General features: G+C 49.6%; 1 protein-coding gene across 14 annotated transcripts in view; it reads left to right on the top strand.

Annotated features, from left to right (window-relative positions):
* The window catches only part of ZNF618 (zinc finger protein 618), a 149481-nt gene that overhangs the window by 110205 nt on the left and 16942 nt on the right, over positions 1-22334 (top strand). For 5 of the 14 annotated variants that reach the window (XR_014616672.1, XM_084219914.1, XM_084219923.1 and 2 more), the window contains 6 exons: positions 181-216; positions 970-1047; positions 2032-2121; positions 9258-9446; positions 12095-12178; positions 13284-13340. Coding sequence is in view for 13 of the 14 variants with exons in the window: in XM_084219914.1 (XP_084076040.1) it covers positions 181-216; positions 970-1047; positions 2032-2121; positions 9258-9446; positions 12095-12178; positions 13284-13340 (534 nt within the window). In the remaining variant the exon portion in view is untranslated. Of the gene's footprint in view, positions 1-180; positions 217-969; positions 1048-2031; positions 2122-9257; positions 9447-12094; positions 12179-13283; positions 13341-19615; positions 19661-22334 lie in introns of all 14 variants that reach the window. The other 9 variants (XM_084219915.1, XM_084219925.1, XM_084219924.1 and 6 more) reach the window with 5 other exon arrangements.

Here is a 22334-nt window from a genome sequence, read left to right as displayed (position 1 = left end):
TCAACCAGGTCCTGTGAGGATGCTGCTGGGAAGAGGAGGGACTGGGGCACAAAGCCTGGTTTGTTCAGTGGGGCTGAAATGTGCTGCAGCAGTATGTGAAATGCAGGAGGAAAACAAGACCATTTAAGAGGATTTAATTTCTGTTTTGTTTCTTCCCCTCCTTCTTCTATTCTGTGTTAGTTTTTAGTGTGGAAGGGGCCCCAGAAAACCGGGCAGGTAAGCCGAGCTCCTTTGTGTGCTTTATTTCACAAACCTTTTCAAGCATTCAGTAGTTCAGACACAGCAGGTCGATTCTGAACTGGTAAGAGTCAAAGGAGTTTTGTCAGGGGTTGCAGTGGGACAGGGAGCATCCTCTCTCCCTCCCCAGTGTCTACAGCCAGTAGGTTGATGCCCAGCCCTAGCAGATACCAGGCTTTTGTTGCACATACACTTGGTCAGGCTTCAGACAATCAAAGAAGCAGGTGTTCCATGTCTGTGGTGATCTTGTAAATTGTTCAAGGCATACACCAAATTCTTCTCTAAAGTGGGTTGGGTTGTGATTTGTTGCTAGCTGTGCTGTTAGCTGGTAGAAGTCCCAGGTTGGTATTTGGTAGGTGATGTGTCTGCAGACTGCATTGCTGTGCCCGCTGTCAGCCAGTTCAGCAGCATTAGAGGGGAGATTCCCTGGAAGAAAATCAGGAAATACGGACCAGACTTTGCAATGTGTTCATTCAGTTTTTCTCTGCATTTTTAAAACATTAATTCCCACAAGGCCTGTTAGTGGGCTGGGAGCAGGGGTAATCCTGGGGTGCCTGAGGAAGAGGAGGAGGGACAAGTCAGACAGAGGGGTCACTGGTTTATCATTCCTGTTTTCCAATCCTGTTACAGATGGAAATGTGATTACAGGTGCAGGAGCATTCAGTGCCCATGCAGCTGTAGAAGGCAAAGCTGAGGTGGTGTCAGCTGTCCTCTGGTTCTGTTCTCTTGCAGACCCCTACGACCAGGCCGTCATCGCTGCCGACGAGGTGAAGGAGGAGGAGCCCGAACCCTTCCAGAAGATTGGGCCAAGTAAGAGTTATTATTGTTTCAAATAAAAAGGAAAGCTCAGGGGTTCACTGCCTTTGGCTGCAGTACCTCTAGAGAAAGCTGGAAGCACTGTTACACAGCGGGGTTGGGGTTTGGGTGCTCACAGGTATATTCAGGCTCAAAGGAGCATCAAACACCAACAGCCCTGGCCCTAAGAACTGCAGCTTTGTGATGTGTTCTGCTCAAGAGCTCTGCAAAGAGAAGGGGAGGGGAGTTCAGAGAAAAGCAGTCTGGCAGGGATGAGAGAGGGCTTTAAGGTGCACCGAGAGCTGGCAGGTGATTCATTCACACTGCCTTTGTGGTGGGTACTCAAACAGAGCTGAGGGAAACAGAGAGAACCCCAGGTTTTCCCAAAGCATTTCCCTGAATTTTCCATTTTGGAAACATTTGATTATCCGTGGATTTTCCTTCATCTTGCAGCTTGCTGCCAGTTCTGTACTCCCAGCACTGGCGAGAGGAGGAGATGTCAGTGTGTGGTTACAACTCCATTATTTCCAGTATCCCCAAAGCAGGGATGAGCACAGTTACTCCAGAAAAGCCCCTTCTCCTGCAAGAGAACTCCACAATCCCAAATAAAAGTTCTCTAATACTTGAACCTGACTGTTTGTTTCCTGGTTTGACTGTTTCTGTTGTCCACACATCCCAGAGCTGTAACCAGAGGACAGAACTGTGTCACCTGTAATACAGACTTTAGAACTGGATTCTCTCCCTTGTTTTGCACAGTTGTAATTTTGGGGTAATCTTCTAAAGCTTGTTCAGTTCTACTGGACTTTTTATGCATGGTCCATCCCTCTGTTTTGAACTCTTTCCTTTCTTGAGAAAAGGATGTGGGGATTACAGGGCAGGCAAGTTCCACATGCAGGAGGAATGTTTGTGTGACCTGATCAGTTTCTCTGTAAAAAGAAACTGGGAGTTGTGTAAGAGGCCTGACCTCCTTCGTGACCTTTGTCCTTGTTCATTTCACAGAAACTGGCAATTACACCTGTGAGTTCTGTGGCAAGCAGTACAAGTACTACACTCCCTACCAAGAGCACGTGGCTCTGCACGCCCCCATCAGTGAGTATTGCTGCAGGCTGGCACCTCCAGGGCTCTGGGGAGCACCAGGCTGCCAGGACAGACTTCACTCCTGGGGATCCTTCCCCTGGAGCTGTGGGATTGCAGTGGGCAGGACCATGTGCTGAGCACTGTAAAGCTGAGCTGGGATCTCCTTTCACAGGGACGTTGTTAGGTCTGGAATGTCTCTCAGCTCCTACCCCAGCCCATGGAATTCTACACATATTCCTTGTGGGGTTGATGGTTTAGGCTCTTTTTTAACTGAGGAGATGCACAACATTTTTATACTCCCCTAAATAATAACTGACCATACATGTTAGAAAAGAAGAATCTTTCTATGAGCTTCTGGGGAATCATTTCAAGCAGTAAGTTAAAACTGGTTTCAGAATCGCTTAAATGACCTCAGCACTTTGCTACTGAATCACAATAAATGATTTCTTTCAGGGAGCTCAGGACAAAGCAGTTGTCAGCAAACTGCACAGCACTGTGGTCTGCACTCCCCACACAGAGGGGAGGAGGCTTTAACAAGCAGTTCAGTGGAATGCAGTGCAAAATTTGACTAAACATGTTGAGAGAAATTTTTGCTACCTGCTGGATTTGAATACTTTTAAAGTCTGCAGAGGAGTTCTTTACAGCTGAACTTCCTGCTCCCTTCCCAGCTGTGCCCTTAGCTTTGCTGGGTGCCTGGGGTGTGCTGCTCCAGGGTTTGGGATGGTGCACAGGAGGATGAGGGATGGGATGAGGGACGGGCCGAGCTCGTCAGCTGCAGCTGCAGCCGGCAGGGGGCGCGTCCACCCCAAAATCCCCGGGAATCGGGTTTTGAAGGGATTCTAGGGAGGCACCCTTGGGTTTATGGGAGCATGCTCCGCCAGATTGTCACTTTTAAGGTTTGGTGGCTCTTGACAGGTGCCAAGCAGGTTCTCTGAAGCTTGGCTATGGACCATGGCAGAAGGTTCAGGGCATAAAATACGTGTCCAACATCAGCATCACAAAGCTAATCTTGTTATCTGCCCACTGCTGAAGGACCTGCCCCAGTGCTTACGATTGTACACATTGCAGTTATTCCTGTGCTTGCCTGCCCATGGAAAGTCCACCTCTTCACTGAGGTGTTTTCAGCCCTCAGCAAAGCCACTGGTGACCAGCAGTGGGTCCATCTCCTGCCACAGAGGGGCCCTTGGGCAGTAGGGCTCTGGGGTCTCTGCTGCCCCTGCAGAGAGCTCAGGAGCAGTGTGCAGTGAGCACTGGGCTTTGCTCAGCTCTAGCTAATTCTTACTTTCCCAGTGCTTCACATTTCAATGTGATTTATTAGCACTGATGTCTGCCTCTTCCCAACCAGCTGTAGTAATTCTGAGCTGCTGGTTCCAGTCCAGGCTCTCCAGCAGAAAAGAAACCCAGCTGTGTTTCTCTGGGAGGAGTGTGCCTGCAGTGGGTCCTACAGTTCCAGTGGCCCCCTCAGGCCCTGCCCCAGTTCTGGAGGAGGAGGCATGTTCTGAGTGCTGGGCTTGAGGCTATTCTTGCATCATCATTTCTGCAGCAAAAGAAAAGAAGCTGCCCCTGCTGCAGGCTAGATCAGCAGGCCCTGAGCTGTGCAGATGGGTTTCCAGTCCTTTCAAGTATCTTTAACTGTGAGGACACTCAAGGTCAGATCAAGATAGTATTTTCATAAGGTTTAACCCCCTCCCCATAAACTTTTCTTTTTCCTTTTTTTTTTAACCTCTTTTTTCCTCTCCTAGTTCCCATGACAAGTAAGATTTATGATTTACATGACAAGCCACTAACCCTGATGAGGATATGGGAGAGGCATGGTGAGCTCCCAAGGCAGGCTGGCCAGTAAATCCTCACACCTTTCTGCTGCTCTGACTCTGTTCCTCCCAAAATCCAAGGTCCTGTGAGGCAGCTGTTAACACCTGACTTTTGAAAAGCACAGCTGGCTTTTCTTGGATCCTTGCAGTCAGAAGTAAAGCTGAGACTGTGTCTTTACCCTGGTCTCATTCTTCTGGTTATAAGGCAAATGCTGAAAATTCAGTCCTAGTGGAAGTGGGTGAGGAAAGCCCTTCAGCATCACCAGGTCAGCTGTCTGGGTCTCTGCTGGAGCACAAGCTTCCCTTCCAGAGCCTGTGTTTCTGGTTTTCTGTCATAATGAGTGAAAAGTCATTGAAAATGGGTAAAACAAAGAATTATATCCTGCAGCTCCAATAGCATCTTGCAGGATAATTTCTGGTCAGTGCTGCTGGATAGCTGCTGTCTGGAAAAGAGCTCTGCTGTGGGCTTCCCTGGAATTGTTAATGCCAAATGTCTCCTTCAAAAGTTCCTTTTCTGAGTGAGGAGTAGAGGCTTTTTCATAAGATTAGAACTGGGCTATGACTCTTTAAAAATCATATTCTTATGCTGTTTCTGTCAACATACTCACTCTTTTGAAGAAGGCTGTCAGGGGCTGTTTCCAAAAAATAAAAGTGGATTGTAGGCACATTCATTGTCCCAGTTTTAGAAACATTTCTGAATGGAGATTCATGGGGGAAGGTTCAGAGATGTTCCTGTCCTCCTTCAAGCTCTGGCTGCTGTGTTAGGTGGAGCTGATTGAACCACGTTTGCTGGGGCCAGGCTGTTGGGATTGTCTAGAAGGATGGCAAGAGACTGTTCAGGGCATGAAGTGACAGAACAAGGGGAATGGCTTCACACTCTTAGAGGATGGGGTTAGACGGGATTTTGGGAAGAAATTCTGAGTATTAAGAATTGGGTGGTGAGGCCCTGGCACAAGGTGCTCAAAGAAGCTGCAGCTGCCCCTGGATCCCTGGCAGTGCCCAGGGCCAGGTTGGACACTGGGGCTTGGAGCAGCCTGGGACATGGAAGGTGTCCCTGCCATGGCAGGGGGGTTGACAAGGTGATCTTTTAGGTCCATTCCAACCCAAAGCAATCTGGCATTCTGTGACTCTGTGATGAGTTTGCAGTGCAGAGAGAACCTGGGGCACCTGGGATGTGAACTGGCTATGAATGCACCAGGAGTGGCATTGAGCTTGGTGAGTCAGGCTCAGGAATGTGCATTCACCTCTGCCTGGTACCTGCAGAGAGAGCCTCAGACTCCTGGGTCATGGAAGTGTGGGGAGAGAGCCCTAAAACCAGCACAGCCCTCCATTGCTCTGCTTCCAGGATGCAAATCTGAAGTGATGTCGAGGCCCTGAGAGTACTGAGAGCTGTGCAAGGCCCCTGAGCAGCGCCACAAGGGGCTGTGCCCACAGCCACACTCCTGCTCCAGCCCAGCTCTGAGCCACACACCCTGCCTGAGCTGCTCTATAGATGTTGGTCTCAGTTCAGTTGTGGACGTGCCCTTGCCTGGTTGTGGCTCCCGTGGGTGTGTACCCCAACCCACAACTGCATTCCCACCTTGATGTCAACCCTGTCTGGGCACCCTGGACCTCGCTGGGATCACTGGTCCTGGTTAACCTCAGCAGAGCTGATCCTGCTGCTGACCTGTGGATTGACTTGCCAGCCTGGCCACACACGCCTGTCTCATTGCCATGAACTTCCCTCTGACCTTCGTGATGGAAGCTGGCTGTCACCTCTGGGCCTTGCTCCCTTCTCTCAGGGTCTGTGGGATGGGCCTTTCCATCCCTGGGATCATTCTTGGCTCTCCAGGGGACAGACAGACCTACACCCACCCTGACACCTGAGATGCTCAAGGAAGTTCATCAAGGCTTGCTGCTCAATTCCTTTCTCTATTGGATGCACCCTGGATACAGTTTATTCCTCCAAAGTGCTTAAATGCAGTGTTTCATTGAGGCAGCTGCCATTTTGGTAGTACAGCTGGTTTCCACACAGACCCTGCCTAGCCAGGAAAAGAACAGCTCCAGATTCCAGTTGGATGATGTATCTTTGCTTCCACCAGTTCAGTGAGGGAAATCTGTGAGTTCAGGTGCTTTTCCCAGTCTGATCCCACAGTGTTTTAGCAACAGGCTCCACCTGTTTATGTGTATAATGACACACATTAAAAATTTGATAGGTTTGAGCAGAGGGGTTTTCCTGTGGGAAGACCTGTTTGCCATAGCCAAGGTGTTTGCTCCGAGTATGGAATTTCAGGCCATTGTTAAGGAATCATTTTCCAACACATTCAGTGAAGACAGTTTTTTCTCCCTAGGTGATGGTATAATTCCATCTGAACCTTCAAAATGGTTCCCTACCCATCCTGACTAGATCTTTCTAAACAAATACCATACACAAATTATTAACCAGATTTTTTACCTGGAAAAAGTTATGTTGCTGAGACAATCTGGTCCCTGTTGTGGTGGTGCATCGTGGTAGTGTGTGGATTTGTGTGCCAGATTTTCTCCTTGCTGCCACAACTTGTCAATCACAGTACTTTAAGGTTTTCCCAAAACCAGGAAAGCCAGGAAGGACCACTATGATCTCTGGACTGCCTGGAGAAACACGTTCTGTAGGATTGCCATGATTGAATTGTACACAGATATGCTTTAGAGAGACATCTGATCTTGCTTTTGAGTGACAGAAAATGCAGCAATCACATAAGGCAATTATTTTGATGAATTATTGCCTCCACTAAATTAAGACTAAAATTAGCCAGCTGTAGCTTTGAGCACTGGGTCCTATTTATAACCTTGTGTGCTCAGTGAAGGAGGACTAAGTTACTGAGTTTCTGTTTCCCAGACCTGGCCTAGCCTGCTCTCCAGGCCCTGGTTAAATCACAGCAGTGACTTGTGTTTCCATTGTAAGCTTTGCTGCTCTTGGCCCTTGGTCGTCCTCTTGTCTCCTCCTCTTAGTGTTCTCCAGTCTGTTCTCCACCCTTGGGCAGGGCAGGCACCAGCACTGGGTCAGGAAGGATCTGAGAGCTGGAACTGCCTTCCTGATCCCTGTGGAAATTCCTGATTGCTCCCCAAAGAGCACCTCAGCCTCTTCAGCATCCCCCTGGGAGCTCCTCTGCAGCCAAGCACAGCAGTGACCAAGCTTTTCCTGCTGCCAGGCTGGAGCCATCACTGTTCTCAGCATCTCCTGCATCAGGTGTGTCTTTCAGCACACCCTGGGCAAAGCCCTGAGCTGACTGACTGCAGACCCTGCAGTGAGAATCACCCTCCACATCACTGCAGCTTCCACTGGGACAGGTCTCCCCTGCCTTCTGAGAGGGTTTGAAAAGCTCCACAGCAGCAGTTAGGAGGTCAGCTGCCCCTAGTGCTGTCTCCAGTCTTGCTGCAGATTTTGAGGCAGGAGGTTTTTGTGGCCATTCAGCAACTCAGGATTTTAATTTTTAGAAACATCTTGGCCTTTTCATCAGCCTGAGGCTGTGAGTTCCACAGTGAAGGTGACTTTTCCAGAGTAGAGCAGAGGAGCCATGTGATGCTCTCTACCTGTGTTGCTCAGCCTTCAGAAGGAATTTGGCATCTGATGAGCTACAGACTGAACATTTTATTCCCAATGAACTGTTAGCTTCCTCCAGATTGCTAGAACTGATGTTCCTTTGTCTGTCTTGCATTGCTGCTGAAAACTCTCTCTGCCTGGTGTCAGCTGGAGCAGCCTTCTCCAGTTTCAAGACATACTGTTTGTTTCATTTGGGAGGAAGAAGACATTTTGGAGGTCATCATAGCATTGAGACTTTTGTTGTCACACCCCAGATCAGTATCTGGGCTGCAGAGGATGTGCAGTGATGCTGTCTGTGTCTGGCACTGAAGAGTTGCTGATGGCTGTTTCTCATGGCATTGATGGGGAATAAAGCAGACATTGGTGGGAATGATCCTCATGGGAAGCAGACTATCCACAAGCTGGAAATTTTCATATCTGATGCCATTTTTGCTGGCGGTCTGGCAGCAGCTGGAGGAGGATTATCCATGGAGATTGAATAGAAGCATAGAGAGCAAAACAAGTCTTTTGCCTATTTATCTGTCTGCAGACCAAGCAGAGATGTATCCTGACTAAACTGTGAGAAAACCAGTGCATAATTTCCTGCAGAGCTACCCTGACATGTGAGGAAATGTCAGCTTGGGGCTGTGTGTCAGAGCAAGTGAATCAAAACCCCTGGAATTGCAACGCCCTGAGAATGTGCACACTCCCAGTCCACAGTGCTGCTGCTGAAGGTGAGAGCCAGTCACAGCCAAGGTCTCTAAAGTCTCCTGGGATTTTGGAAATGAGGATTGTCCCAGCCTAGGGAGACTTCTCCCCTGGTTCAGAGTTAGGCTGTAGTGCTGCCATGGCATTCCCCTGAGAGCTGCTCAGCGTGGATGAGTATTTCTCACTCACACTGTGGAGGATGTGCAGGTGCTGCTGTTGTCCCTCCACCTTAGGCATCCCACAGTATCACTGTAGAAATCAGTGGGAGGAAGCAGGGACTGTGGGTTGGTTGAACCTTCTTTGTTAGTGATTTTTCATGACAGGTGGTTGGAGTAGGATTGGCGCTTCAGGACCCATATCCAAATTTCCATAGAAGAGGCCCCTTACGAGTGAAGTGTGTTCTTAGACAGTTTCTCCATTTTTGTGATGGTTTATTTAATCCATGTGGCCCAGACGAAGGGCTCTCCTCCTGAGGGTGTTTCGGATGACTTTTGGCATTGACAATTCCTGGTGATCCTCACTGTGTGCTGCAGAGATCAAAATATAGATGCATTCAAAGAGCGTATCCCAGTAATATTCAGAATTTCTCTGCTTGTCACCAGTCTGGAGATGGGACCAAAAGCCTTTACTCACTCTGCCTCCTAATTCCATTCCATTCCCTTCTCAGCAGTGCCCTTTCCTTTGTATTTGGTCAAAGAGACAAGGAATGTAGCTGGAGATCACTAGGATTTATTCAAGGCTCAATAAACAAAGATGTAAGCTTGTCCCTACTCAGAGATATGAGTAGTTTAGAAACCTGTTCCCAAAATTCAGTCCATAGAAATGGAGGCCAGAGCTGCAGGTGCCCCCAGCCAGGCCGTGGCAATCACACAGTGCTCCTGGATGGGGGGATTCCTGCAGGAGCAGGAATGGGTTGGTCGTGTGGCAGTTAGAGGTGTGCAAGGGAACTAAGGAGCTTCACCAGTGTCCCCTGGGGCGAGGGGGGAGCCCAGCTCTGTCCGGGGGCTCGGTGGATCAGCAGCTCCAGCAGGCCCCGCTCTGGGAGCTCCCTGGACGTGCAGGCACTAGTTCTGAGTGTTCATATCCAGAGTTCTCTCGATCTCCACTCTTCGTGGCAGTGAAGACACAGACGAGCCAGTCCAGCAAAAAGTCCCCGGCGTCCATAAACCGCTGCTCCAGCCTCCTGCACCGCGCGCCCTCCGGCGTCCCGCCCGCCTCCCAGGCCCAGATGTTCCGCGCTCCCAATTCCGCGTCCCCAGGAAGCAAGGCCATCACAGGTACCAGCTGCCCTTCAGCTTGCTGAGCTGCTCAGGGTCCAGTCCTGCCCTGGATGGGCTTTCACCCTTCCTGGCCTCAGTCTGCTCCGTCCAGGACTGTCCCAGAGAAGCTGCTCCCAGAAGCAGTTGAGGGCGTTTGATCCTTTATAATCCCTTCCCAGTGACAAGTTGTTTTTGTTAAATGTCATAGTAACCACAAGGTGCAAAAGACCCTGTTTCAAATCCTGGTGTCACAAACTGAGGAGAGCTTCCTGACAAGGATTGGTGTAATGGCTTGTCAGGAATGGGGATTTTTGCTTGGTTTTCAGCACTGTTTGGCATTTAGTGTTTGTTTCCCTCAAGGTGATGTTCTCAGGGCTAGGCTTGTGCCTTTGGAAGTGAAATGGAGTACAGGTGTTTTCACAGTGCTCCATCCTTCACAGGAACCTCTGAGAGATAAACAGAAAAACCAGTATTACAGAACCATTACTGAGGAGTTAGAAAATGCAAGTTAGGATTCCTCCTTCCATTGTCTCAGTTTCCTCCTTCTGAACAAGACTAAGCCTAAAAAAAAAAAAATAATTAAAAGAAAGAAGGCAAAGACTGCTGAAAAATAGCAGTTAATGAATAGGGTGTGAAACACAGTGTGCCATGTGCAGTCCAATGGGAAGCACCTCTTAAGTCTGTGGGATTGATTGATAGAGAAGAGCTGGTCAATCAGTTGGTGTTTAAGCACCCTAGAATGTCTGGCATGGACAGATGCTGAGTATGAGAGGTGGCTGTGGTGGGAGAGGCCATGGATGCTGAACAAGGACAGGTTTTGTTGGATAACACATACCCACAGCTGCCAAGGACTTGGTCCTTACAGAGAATTTTAGTTCACATTCAAAAGGTTCCAATACAAGGAGAGAGAAGAGAGTGAGCTGAGAAGAGAGTGAGCTGCCCTCTCAGTGTGGGCAGGGCACAGTGAGACCAAGCAGATGCATTAAAACAGATTTTCTTCTGCCAGACTCAAGGGAGGTTTTTGGGGGAAAGTTAAGGGATGAAGGCAAAACCATCATTCAAATTCTTTACAAAGGTCTTTGGAGACCTCCATCTCACTTCCACTTGTGACATAAGCCAGGATTTGAACCTGGGTCTCTTGGGAGGAGTGGGTTGACCCAAACCATTTTGCCACTGTCTGATTTTCCTCTTATTTAAGGCCTCTTGTTTCTATTATTTATCTGTCAAGTGGCCTAGGTAGATAATGTTTCCAGTTCCTTTTCAGCCCTGTTTGATGTGTTTCTGTTTCAGTTGATTTGGTTCCCAAGTTTGCTTGTTCTCCTGAATTTTAGGAGTGTAGTTGATTGAGTGTAGTTGATTGAGTTTGAGAAGCCTGCTCAGGACTTGGAAGGGCCCACTAAGGACTGGCTGGGCCAAAATCCACAGGCTGGGCTCTCCCTTCAGTTCAGGTCTCTGGTAGCCCCAAAGCCCTCGTGTGTGAGCCATGCTGCAGCCCTGGGAGCCTGCAGGGACCCGGGGCCTCTGCCAAGTCCTGACAGTAGTTGTGACCACTCCAGTGGTCTGCAGGAATAAAATCATGGTCTGGCACCACTTTTCAGGTGTCCCCATCACTCCTGAATGAAAGACTTGTGTCCCCAGCCCTGTCCAGTCTGCAGGCTGGGCCCAGCAGAGCCGGGCCAGGCCATGTCCCCATGAAGCCCTCAGGTGACAGTGGGCTCCAGAATGAGAGTGCAGGGCAAGGACCTGTCCAGCACAGGCCACACACGTTGCTTTGGCCAGTTCATTTTTGTTTAATCTCTAGTTTATCCTTTGAGCCAGCACAGTAAATCCATTTGCCTGGATATTGCAGAGCCAGTGAAGTGAGACAGGACCTCCTTGCACTGTTGGGCTGGTGCTGAGGGACACTAGCCTGAGCAGGGTGGTAGCCCTGAGCTGTGCTGTGCAGGGATGCTCCAGGGCTTGTGCTCACTGCCAGGGGCAGGAAGCACGTGGGTGCTCTGGAGGAGCCTCCCAGTGCAGTCACTGGGAGCTGCCCAGTGCTGTGGCTGGAGTGAGCAGAGCCTGGGGGGCTCAGGCAGCAAGGACACTGTTGGGAAGTGTTGGGAAGCACAGAGCCAGAGATCTTCCACAGCTTTTCCTGGCACAGAGGGCAGACCCTGAGACACCCCTTCAGGCCTCTGCTTCAACATTTCCAGGAGAGTGTTTAGGCAGGGAGTGCAGGTGACTGGGAAGCCCAAGGAAAGCTGGCACAGTGCTTCTGTAGGTGACACTTTGGTGTGGTGCTGAGGCCCCGGGCTCAGTCTCAGACTGGTCACCTGTGCTCACAGGAGTTAAGGGCTGCTTGTTGCCTTAAGGAAGAGTAAGATAAGGGTTGGGTTTTTTTGCAGGGGAGGAAGACATGACTTTTCTGGTTCAGTCAGGACTGGTGTTCATGGGCTCCCTAAGAGCCAATCCAGGCCACCTCAGCCAGAAGGCATTCAAGAAAAATACCCACCTGTTATCCCTTCACTGAATCTGGCCCATTTGCCTCCAAAATGAGGTATTTGACCTTTCTGCTGTATTCAGGGTCCGTGATTATGTGGCACAGGGGCACGTCTTGCCTCCTGTCTGCCTGGTTCTGCATCCAGTGTTGACCAGTCACCATTCCTGCTTTGTTCTCCACCCAGCAGAAAGTGCTTTCAGCAGAAGAGTGGAAGGCAAAGTGCAAAACAACTTTGAAGAAACGAACAGCAATTCCCAGAACTCCAGTGGTAAGTGTGGTCACCCCTTCCTGCTGCGTCCATGTTCCTCTCCAGGCAGGATCCAGCTGTGCTCAGTGAATGTTGATGTGTTATGGGGTACCTTGTTGAAGCTCACAGGCAGCCAGCCCTCCTGGGGTAGTGCCTTATTCCCCCTCCTCCCCAGGCTCCTGGCACCCCAGCCCTGTCAAACAGGCCCGGTGGGATTCCTGCTGCCAAGGACCAGCTACTTGGGCATAGATTTTTCAGAGGGGAGCCAAGATGTGGAGAAAGGATGGATGGAGATCAAGCAGTACTTGTGCTGTATCTGTGTATCAGTGCAGTCCTAGTGGAGCAAAGACATTTGCAAGCAGCAGAAGTTTGAGTACTGTGGGTAGAAGAGCAGTTTGCAGGTTACAGTGATGCTGAGCAGGACAGTTTATTTAAATGTCACTGTAACTGGTGTCCAGCTGTTTCTGCAGTCACTCTGTGGAGGTCACAGTGAATCACATGTGTGTATGTGAGACCAAAATACACATGCTAGAAGGAATGAAATTCCCCTCCACTTGTGCAGTTTCCTTGCAATGTTAAGTCCATGTGGCAGTAACTGAACATAACCAGTGGCCTAGACAATTTTGTTCAGATCCATCACCTATAGAGTGTTCTGTGCAAGGTTTTTGTCCTGCCTGTGTATTGCCCAGCCTTCCAGTGGGCCACTACCATTCTCCATGCTCCCTAACTGGAGCAAAAATGGCAGACCAGATGAAACATAATTTTGGCATCTTGCTGCAAAGATAAATAACATGTCAGCAGAAAAGCCTGGCCTCCCTCCATTCCCCATCCTAGAGAAGCAGAATACGTGGTGTTGGGAATGCCTCTGGCTGGATGGGCAGTTAAGGGGTGGGATATCTCCCTGGAGCAGGTTACAGTGTCTGTTGGGGGTTAGACCTGCCTCAGAAGCAAGTAAGGGGCTTTCTGGAACCATGTTGAAAAGTAGGGATGTGGTGTTGGAAAACCCATCTGTGGTAGCAGAGTGGGTGATGGGAAATGGGGAAAAAAAGTTGTTTGTTGCTAAAATACTGTGTGTTGTGTTTTGGGGAAAAATCCTGTACTAATCCATCATTCACCACAATTGCAGCTGGTCATTCGGGGACAGAAAAACCTAAAGAAAAGAGGTGTAAGCAGAACCCATCAGGTGAGCTTGTCTCTGTTTCAGGCCCTTAGTCCTGTTCCTGCTGGACACTCAGGAGTCCTTGGGGCTGCCCAGGCCCTGGTCAGTGAGCCCAGCCTGGCTGTCAGACATGACTCAAGGCAGTGTAGTCCCTGAGTAGCAGAGTTCCCCTCTGGCTGCAGTTCTGGACGTGGCCCTGGCCTCTCAGCAGCTCGTGTCTTGTCTTCTGGGGGTCCTGTCAGTGTTTGAGGGGCTTCAAAGCCTTTAAGTGCACATCTGTAAATGCCAATACACCACCTGGGGCCCTGACTCCTCTGGAGCCATTGGAAAGTAGCAGCCTGAGATTGTACCTATTTTATTCCTGTCAAACTTTGTACAGGCAACGAAGGAAGGACAGAAATATCTTCCTTCCTATCAGACAGCTCATTCCTGAAGCCAAGAAAGCTGCATTGGAAACCTGCTGGCTGCTCTTGTCAAGTTTTGCAGGAGGGGAGATGAACCTGTCCAGGGAGCACTGACAAGAAACACAAACAGTGGCTGTACTGAGCAGTCCAAGGCTTCAGTTCTCTCTGAACTATTAAAGACTGACCCACTGTTGCCGTGACACATCTCCCAAACTCTCCCTGCCATCTCCTTGTACCAGCTTACATCACACTCATCCTCCTCAGTCTGTTCCTTTCTGGACTGCAACATTTAAAGCACATGAGTGAAAGTTCACAGCAAAAACCAAAACAAAACCAGAAATTCTTACAAGTTGAGTAGCAATTTTCATGTGATTTGCTCATCTTGTTTCCCTGTAAGGAGTGTTTCTGTCTGCACCACGTGTAGTGTCAGTTTATTTTAGTGGCTCAGTCGAGGGCCTGGCAGACTGCAGAGGACTTGCAAGGTACTCACCTAGACCTTTGATTGAGCAGGAAACCTGAGGAGCTCTAGTGAGCTGCCCAGGACTGGTCTGAGGGCAGTTGGGCTCTGGTGGAAGTAGTTGCTTTCTGCATTAAGCAGCTGACATGCTGAAAGCCAGGCTGGTGCATGGGGATGTATAAACTTCTTCCCTTTTTCCTTCCTTTATCTGTCTTGCATCCTCCTTTCTTCCCCAGCCGTGTTTTCCTCCTCTGGCTCTGTTTTTGTGCTGCTTCCCACATGTCCCATTCAGTGCTCTTTTCCAGCCCTTGCACCAAGATATTTCTTCTCTTATTCCTTCCAGTTCTCAGGAGTCCCAATGGCCTCACTGAGAGCAGCCTGGGTGAGCATCACCAGTCACTGTGCTTGTCACTGCTGGTCAGAGAGGCCTGGAGAGCTCTCTGTGCTCAGCTGTCCAGGCAGAGCTCTCTGCAGCTGCCTTTTGGAAGGTCCTTGCCTCCTCCTTTTCCTTCTTTCCATGGCTGTGTCTCAGTGGGTGTGACAAACTCCATGTGGCTCAGTGTCACATGTGGGATGGGAACTCTGGGGTGATTCTGGCATCATTGGCTTGTCCTCTCTTGTGCTCCAGCCAGCAGATTTCTCCCAGGCAGGGAAGCAGGTGGTGGTAATGTGGTGAGCAATGACAGAAGGATGGACACTTCTGTCCTCCCACTCCCATCTGCTGTTTGCTTGTCACCAAACTGCTGCTGTAAGGAACAGTCACCAGGTTTGGGAGGTAAATGTAGGTCCCAGCTGAGCAGCCAAGAGCTGGGTGGCTTGGCCTTGTTAAATGCCTGATGGCTCTTGTTCTCGTGGGTGTGAGCTTTGTGTCACAGGCTGGGATACAGAGATACCAGAAAGCAGCAGGAGATTTTTAGGCCACCCAGCTGGGGACATTCTGCTTTTTCCCTGTGTCACCATCCTGACTGCAGTGGCACAGACCCCTTGGTGTCTGGAGTGAGGGGCAGGAGAAGCAGAACAGGGAAATCAGTAACTGAGATACACGGGGTGCAATGCTGTAGGGAGTCCTGAGTGGGAATAGAATGGAAAATGTTGGATTTCAGATGTCTGTTCCCTATGCACACAAGCCCAGTCCTTGTCACAGTGAGTGCAGGTACCTGGCATCCTTCTCTGTGTGACCTGGCATCTGGCTGCTGCCCACAAACCAGAGCTCAGTGCTGTGTGCCAGACTCTGCTTTGGGCCTGAGGTGAGTCCCAGCTTTGCCTCCCAGCAGGGTGGGCTGGAGACGGGGAGTGGGTGAAGGTCTCGAGCTGTCATCCACGTTGTGATTGGAGAGGGCTCTTTGTACTCATGGGAAAGGGCCTCCACAGCCACTTGGACTTGCTTTTTGCTGAAACCTGGAAGTTCCACAGTGCTTTAAAAACAGCATCCTGCTAAAGTGTTCCAATTGCTCCCTTCCACTGCCTCGGGAGCACAGGCAGCAGAGGTCCCAAGTCACACAGAGCTTCTGTTCATCCACTGCTGAGCTAAGGGAGGTGCAGAAAGCAGTGCCATGACCTGATCCTGAAGCATGGAATTGGCTCACTGGGATGAACAGCAGAAGCTGTTATTCCTTAGGGTGCCATAAAGCTGCTTTCAAGGGAACCCTCCCTGGTGGGGGCCATTCTGCCAACTCTTGACACATACTGTGCTTTTAAATTCTCAAGAGGCCAAACAATATTTCAAGGCCAGCTTGTGCAATGTAAAAGGCAGTGATGATCAGCCTGGGCATGGCAGGGAAATCCCGAGAAATGGGCTGAGCTGGGTGTTGTGTGCCATGGTGAAAGTCACTGCCTTCCTTTCCATCCATGTGTGCCTGGAGAGGAGCCTTTGGCTAGGGCTGGGCCCTCTGTCACCACAGGGCTGCCAGGCTTTGGGATCTCCCTGGGGTCTCCCTTCTCTGACTCCAGACAGGGACAGTGACCTTCCTCAGGGACAAGAACCATCTCTAACTCAAATGTTCACAGCCTAATGCAACTTGAGCCCTTGTTTTGGGCACTGTGGATGACTCCTTTGTGAAATGAAGGCCAAGAGGGATTAAGGGAATTGTGAGAATCCAAGAAGGAAAAGAAAAGCAAGAAAGGAGAAAAAAGCTCTTTAGTTTCAATACCTTCAAATACAGCTATCAAAGGGGAAATCTAATTGAAATTGTCAGTGTTTGTTGAAATCTGAATTTGCTCAATGTTGCGAGTGTGAAAGAGAGCAGTTAAAATTATGTAGGGAATTGGGAAATATTTTGAACTTTCAAGGTTGATTTAAGCTGTATAAATATGTCTCAATTTCATCTGCTGCTTTAGGGAACTACTACTGTAAGAACTTCCAGTGCAACAAATTTTAGAATTTATAGAGTTTTTAAAATGTCAACACTTTTCATTCCTGTTTACATAGAGAAGCTTTGCTTTCCAGCACTGTTTATTCCAGACTGGGGAGAGGGTCAATGGAAATGTGTTCTTTTTTTGAATCAGTTTGTGCCAAGCTGAGATGAGATTGAGACCAAAAAGATGTAATTTTCTGCATTTGATATTGAGTAAAAATTCTTGGAAAGGCCTGAGAATCTCCCGTTGTCAGGATTTAAAGGACACAGGACTAGATTTTAAACATGGATTTTTAGGAATCACAGGCTTTCTTCTGTGGTGTGGCCATACATCCCCTTCTGCTCACCCCCTGTAGTCCAGCCATTGCACAGCCCATCTGTGGGGGGGTTCTGCTGGAAATTCAGCACTTTTAGGACAGCATTTTTGGTGGGTGTGCAGCTTTAGTGTTTGAGGCATAATAATTCTTGATTACTGATTGCAGTGTGACATTAGCACAGCCAGCCCCCGTGCCTCTGGCTCCTGAGGTGCACCCAGCTGCCTCTCAGGCTCTGTCAGCACAAATACAACTTCCATTAACATTCATCTGGCAATTCTCTTTCTCATCTGCGCTTGGTTTGTGACTGCTACACATCTCCATGGAGCTGGGAGAGCCAATGGCCAAATGTGAGGAGTGAGGAAAAGGGGAAGGGGAGTTGTTCTGTGAGCTCCCACTCTGTGCACAGCACAGGGAGTGCTGGTGATGGGGGGACACAATTGCACAAATAGCCAGAACTGCATTTTCAAAGGAGCCTGAAGTGCTGTGCCCAGAAGGAGGGTCAGCAGCTGAGTGCAGTTCCCACCAGGAGAATGAGAGTCACACAGGGAGAGTTCAGTTGAGAAAGTGTCACTTTGCTTGGTTGAATAAATAAGTCACTGTGTCCACTGGGCATTTGGGTGGAATTGAGGTTTCTAGGAATGAACTGTTATTTCTGGTGCCACATTCATTTAAGCTGTTCCAGACTTCTCATGTTCAACAGGCAGCTTGCAGACAGGAAGAAATATATCTGGGTTAAAATAACCACTCAGCAGCCAGTCTCTGTGGTTATATCCTGCCAGTTGCTCCAGAGCCTTGGGACACTGGGGAAGAACTGAGGCAATCTATGTGGAAGCATTGAGGCAAGGAGCACTCAGCAGAACAGGGACACACAGGCAGGGACAGGGCTGAGGATTGCAGTCTGCAAGCACAGGTACTGGGCTGGGGCTGGGCAGGACGTGGCCAGGACAGCCCCTGGGAGAGCAAAGTGTGGGCAGAAAAACCTGAACTCTCATTTTCGCTGGAGAATCTGTGGAGGGAGAGATTACAAAGCCCCAGTGCAGGTGATTTGTCATTAATCAGTCACACTCTGGCATTTCTATGATTCTTGCCTGGATAGGTAGCTTTAGTGGAAGTGACTGTGCTGTAACAGGGACCTGGCAATGCATGGATAAAAAAATTGTCCAATTATAAATATGAATACCAGAAAAATCCTAAGGGTCTTCCTTCACATGAACCAGTGTTGTACTGAGTAGCTGAAGTGCTGTTTCATACTGACAGTGCTTTCCATGTGAGTAGGAAGCCAAGCAGAGCAAGGACACTGTGTCAGCACTTTTGGCTGGAGAGCAGCCAGAGGTGGTGCTGAGAATTCTTTGGGCTGCTTTAAGTGCTCTGTGCCACTGCTGGGCTCTGTGCCTGCTCCAGGTCAGATTCTCTTCTGGGGGGACAGTGAAGTTGGGGTTTGTCCCTCAAAAGCTGAGGTGCAGCTGGGCTGCTGCAGGAGCCCTGCAGTGCTTGGAGCCCTGGGCAGTGCCCTGGGCACACGTGTGTTCCCTGAGGGAGCAGGGACCCAGCACACACAGGGGAGGCTGCCTGGAGGAGCCTGCCCTGCTCAGCTGCTCAGCAGCACCACATTAGGGACCTGTTTCAGTGAAGATCTTGCCCCAGGTCTGGAGCTCAGCAGCTGCAGGAGCAGCTGGAGCCCTGCTGGCTGATCACAGTGTGTGAAGGGATCAGCAGCATTCCCTCTGAGCTGGTGTCTCCCATGCATCCCCTTTCTGCAGCACAGTCCAGTCATGTTTTTGCCCAGCATCATCCATGCCCTCATCTCCATTCCTGAGGGGCTGGCCCTGCCATCTGGAGCCCTTTCCAGCAGCTCAGGTCCTCAGCACGGGGATGTTTAGCAGGAAGGCTCACTGTGCTTGACCCATGCAGTTCCTGGGGGTGGTTTTCCTTCCAAGGAAACCAGGCCAGGTCTGTCAGAGAGCCCTGAGAGCCTCAGTCAGGGATGTGCCAGCTCACAGCCTTGGACTGGGACCCTTCTGGAAATGCTCTGCGTCCGTGACTGAATATTTAACATTAATAATTAATGATTTCTGCCCCTCTGCAGGGTCTGACCCTAAAAGACCTTACCTGGGGACTGTAGGAAACCACACATGGTCTGAGGTGCTGGGATCACTGCTTCTGCCCCATGTCACTGGGGCTGGATGCAGACAAGTCCTGGTTGCCCAAGGGGCAGCCAGCACTCAGCTTTCAGTCACACCTTACAGAAAGCAACCTCCAAGCTGTGCTGCATAGGAAATGTGCATTCTCAGCCTGAAGTAACTGCTCTGCTTGGGAAGTCTCTCCTTTGGCATCCAGGCAGAGTGAAACACCCTGATTTTCCCTCCCAGCTTTAGCTTAAAGAAGCTGTATGGTGAAACTGGGAATTTGCATCTGGAGCACCAAAGCAAGCCTTTGTAAAGGGTTTCTTGCCCCATGGTTTTTCTTTGCTGGCCTCCCCCCTTGTTTCCATTGCTGTAGTATTGGGTGTGTGTTAAAATCTCTGGACATTTTAAATTGAACAGGAAAAATGCAGAACCCTGGCCATGAGAAATTGGGCAAGGGAGAGAAAAGGGACACGTTGTACACATTGGATTTTGTGTTAAATGGAGCTCCCATCCTGCCCTGCCCTGGATGGCTCTGGAAGTGTGGAGTAGGGATAAGAAGCAGGGAGCAGATGGGCAGAGCTGTATAGAATGCAGCGAGGTCTCTGCCAGTCTCAATATTTAAATCTCTTTCTTTTTTGCAGAAACCGCAAGTCCCCTGATTTCAAATCCTTTCCCGCTTTTACAAAGTAAGTGTGATGGATGTCTGTGGTGCAAAAGGCAGGCACTGCCCTCCTGCAGCCCTGCTGCCCTGCCCTCTGAGCAATTTTCATCAATAAATGCTTTTTTATTATGAGTCCAGGTGTCAAAGAATAAAATGCCTCACTTCTGTGGCTCTGGTGTCGGATTTAAGTGCAACAGAAATCCTCCAGGGTGTTTCTGTTCAGTCTGGGGCTGCCAAATCACTTCATGTTCAGTCTTCAGGGAGTTTTTTGTGAGCGTGTTTTGAGACCAAGATTTGAAAATGAACCCATATTTAACTTACATTGGCACACAGAAAAACTTGTGATCAGGGCTCAGCTCAGTAAACACCTGCACAGAGTCAGTTCCTGTGGCCTGGCATTGGAAACTGGGAGTGAGCAGGGCTGGGATGGGTGGACAGGGGGTCTCTGCTGCAGATTCTGCCCTGTGGCTTTGATGGTTCAGCAGGTGGAGCTTCTTCCTTTGCCTTGCAGTGTTTGGTTCCTGGCACTGGGGCTTGGGGTGACTCGTGCCAGCCTGGCAGTGTGAGCCAGCCCTGAGTGCCACACCCTGAGCATGGCCATGGCAGGCAGCAGGACAGCTGTTCTTCTGCTCTTACAAACCTGAGAGAGAAGCAAGGGCTTTATTCAGAAAAGTTCATGCAGGAAGAGAAATCCAATTAAGGCTGAGATATTTGACAAGGGGTGGTGAATTTGGGACTCCCCTTTTCCAAACATACTGCAGAGCACCTTGTTACCTCTTACTGTTTGGGCTGGCTGGCAATGACAGAAGGTCTGTTTTCAAGAAACTTCCACTGATTTTGGGGTGTGCTGGTGTTTTTGTAGGAGCCTGCTGCTGGTTCTCCTGCCTTGTCTCGTGGGTTTGTGTCAAAGAGAAGGTGCAATTCACTGTTAGTCAAGCTAAAGCCAATGGAAACATTGGGTGGAAATGCTGAGAAGTTCTCCTCACAATTATTCTGCAATTGTTTTTCACCAACATGTGGACAGAAGTGTTGAAATGTGGGTTTCTTCTGCTGAGGAAAGAGCAGCAGGGGGGGCTGTCCCTGCTGAGCCATGGTGGCCCCTGCTGGGTGTCTGTCACTGCACAAGCACCTCCGGGCACTTGCTGAAACTTTCTGTTAAAGCTCTCAACTCCTGTTCACTCCTGGCTTCAGACCAGGCTCTGCTATTTTCCCTGGCTTAGATGTGGCAATGAGAGTTAACATGGGAATTAGAGTGATTTATTTAAGCACAGGCACTGGTTTTCCCCTGCCCTGCCTCACACAGCTGCTGCCTTGCTCTGGGCCTTGCTCACTGGGTAAAGCTCTACTAAAAGGGTCTAATTATAGCCTGGGGGAAAGATGTTTTACATTGTGCAACCAGATGTGAGCGTTAGTTCTGTGTGGCTCTGGACACTGAAGAGGATTCAACAGCTGCTGGTTGAAAGCTGCTCTCAGAAAACACCTCCCCAAGCACAGGGGGCTCATGTGGGCAGCACAAGCTTCCCTTGTACCACCAGCAGCTGGGAGCAGAAGGACAGAGAGCAAAAGGGGTGACCTGGGGACCCTTTGCTGAGCTCAGCCCACCTGAAGAAGAACAGATCCCTAAGGCTGAGCAAGGAAGAGCTGAAATTCCTGGGAGGAAGGACAAGCAGAGGTCTAGCAGTGGTGGGAGAGGAGGAGAACGGGGCACAGGTATGGCTCAGATGCACGTGCAGAGCAGTTTGAACAGCTTTTCCAGTTCATGGTCAAGAGAAATCAAAGGGAGAAGGATTTACTGGATTACCAGCCCAGGTGAACAGACATTTCCCTGGTTTGGGATACAGATTGCCTCTTTCTTCTCTCCACCTTCCAGATCCCTCTTCCTCTTCTAGCCCTGGCACATCCCACCCTCCCTCCAGCCTGACTGTTCCCAGCTCTGCACTCTGGAGCATGAGGGGCTCAGGAGCTGAAAGCTCAGAAGGATGAGGGTTGAGAGAGCTCTGGGAAGTGAAGTGAGTTCCATTCCCGTGGGGATTCTGCACATCCTCCCAAGCATCCCTTCCCCTGATCCCGGGAAATACTTTGGAATTGTTGGGTGAATTTAAATTTTATGCTTATTTTTAACATGGCTTGGGTTTTTTTGTGGTAAACTTAGACTTCTGTATGTCTTTGTCTCAGAATTATTTAAAAGAAGCTTTGACATTTTCAGAACATAAAATTAGCTTTTGAAATAGGTGGTGATTTTGTTTCCAAAGCTGGACATTTCTGGAGTAGAACAGAAGGGGTCTCTTTTGGAATTGAGATGAAAATCAACACAATTTTTCTAAGAATCACAAATGAAAGATTTTACCAATTCACTGAGTGCACTGATCATCCAGAGATTTGTGGTGCCAGAGGGAGGAGCTTGAGATGAAGAGCTGTGGAGACGTTGGTGGTCACAGCCTGCTGGATGGGAGAACCCAAAAGAGACTGGGCAGGGGTGAGGGGGAGCCAGGCAAGGAGAGAGCTAGAAAAATAGCACAGGTTTGTGCTAATAAAATAGCTGAGAATACAGCAGGAGGGAGGTGAAGCAGCTCAGGGGGACAAAGAGAGCTGAGGAAGAAGTGTGAGTGAAACAGGAGAGCAAAATGAGGGAGATGTGCAGCTTGGAGAGTGCTGGCTGATGGAGGGGTTTGCCTGCTGCTGAAACCGAGCTGGGGAAG

Source organism: Fringilla coelebs (assembly GCF_963513975.1).
Source record: "Fringilla coelebs genome assembly, chromosome: 21".
Lineage (NCBI taxonomy): Eukaryota > Metazoa > Chordata > Aves > Passeriformes > Fringillidae > Fringilla > Fringilla coelebs.
The sequence above is the reverse complement of the archived record's forward strand: the minus strand, read 5'-3'. Positions and strand labels throughout refer to the sequence as shown.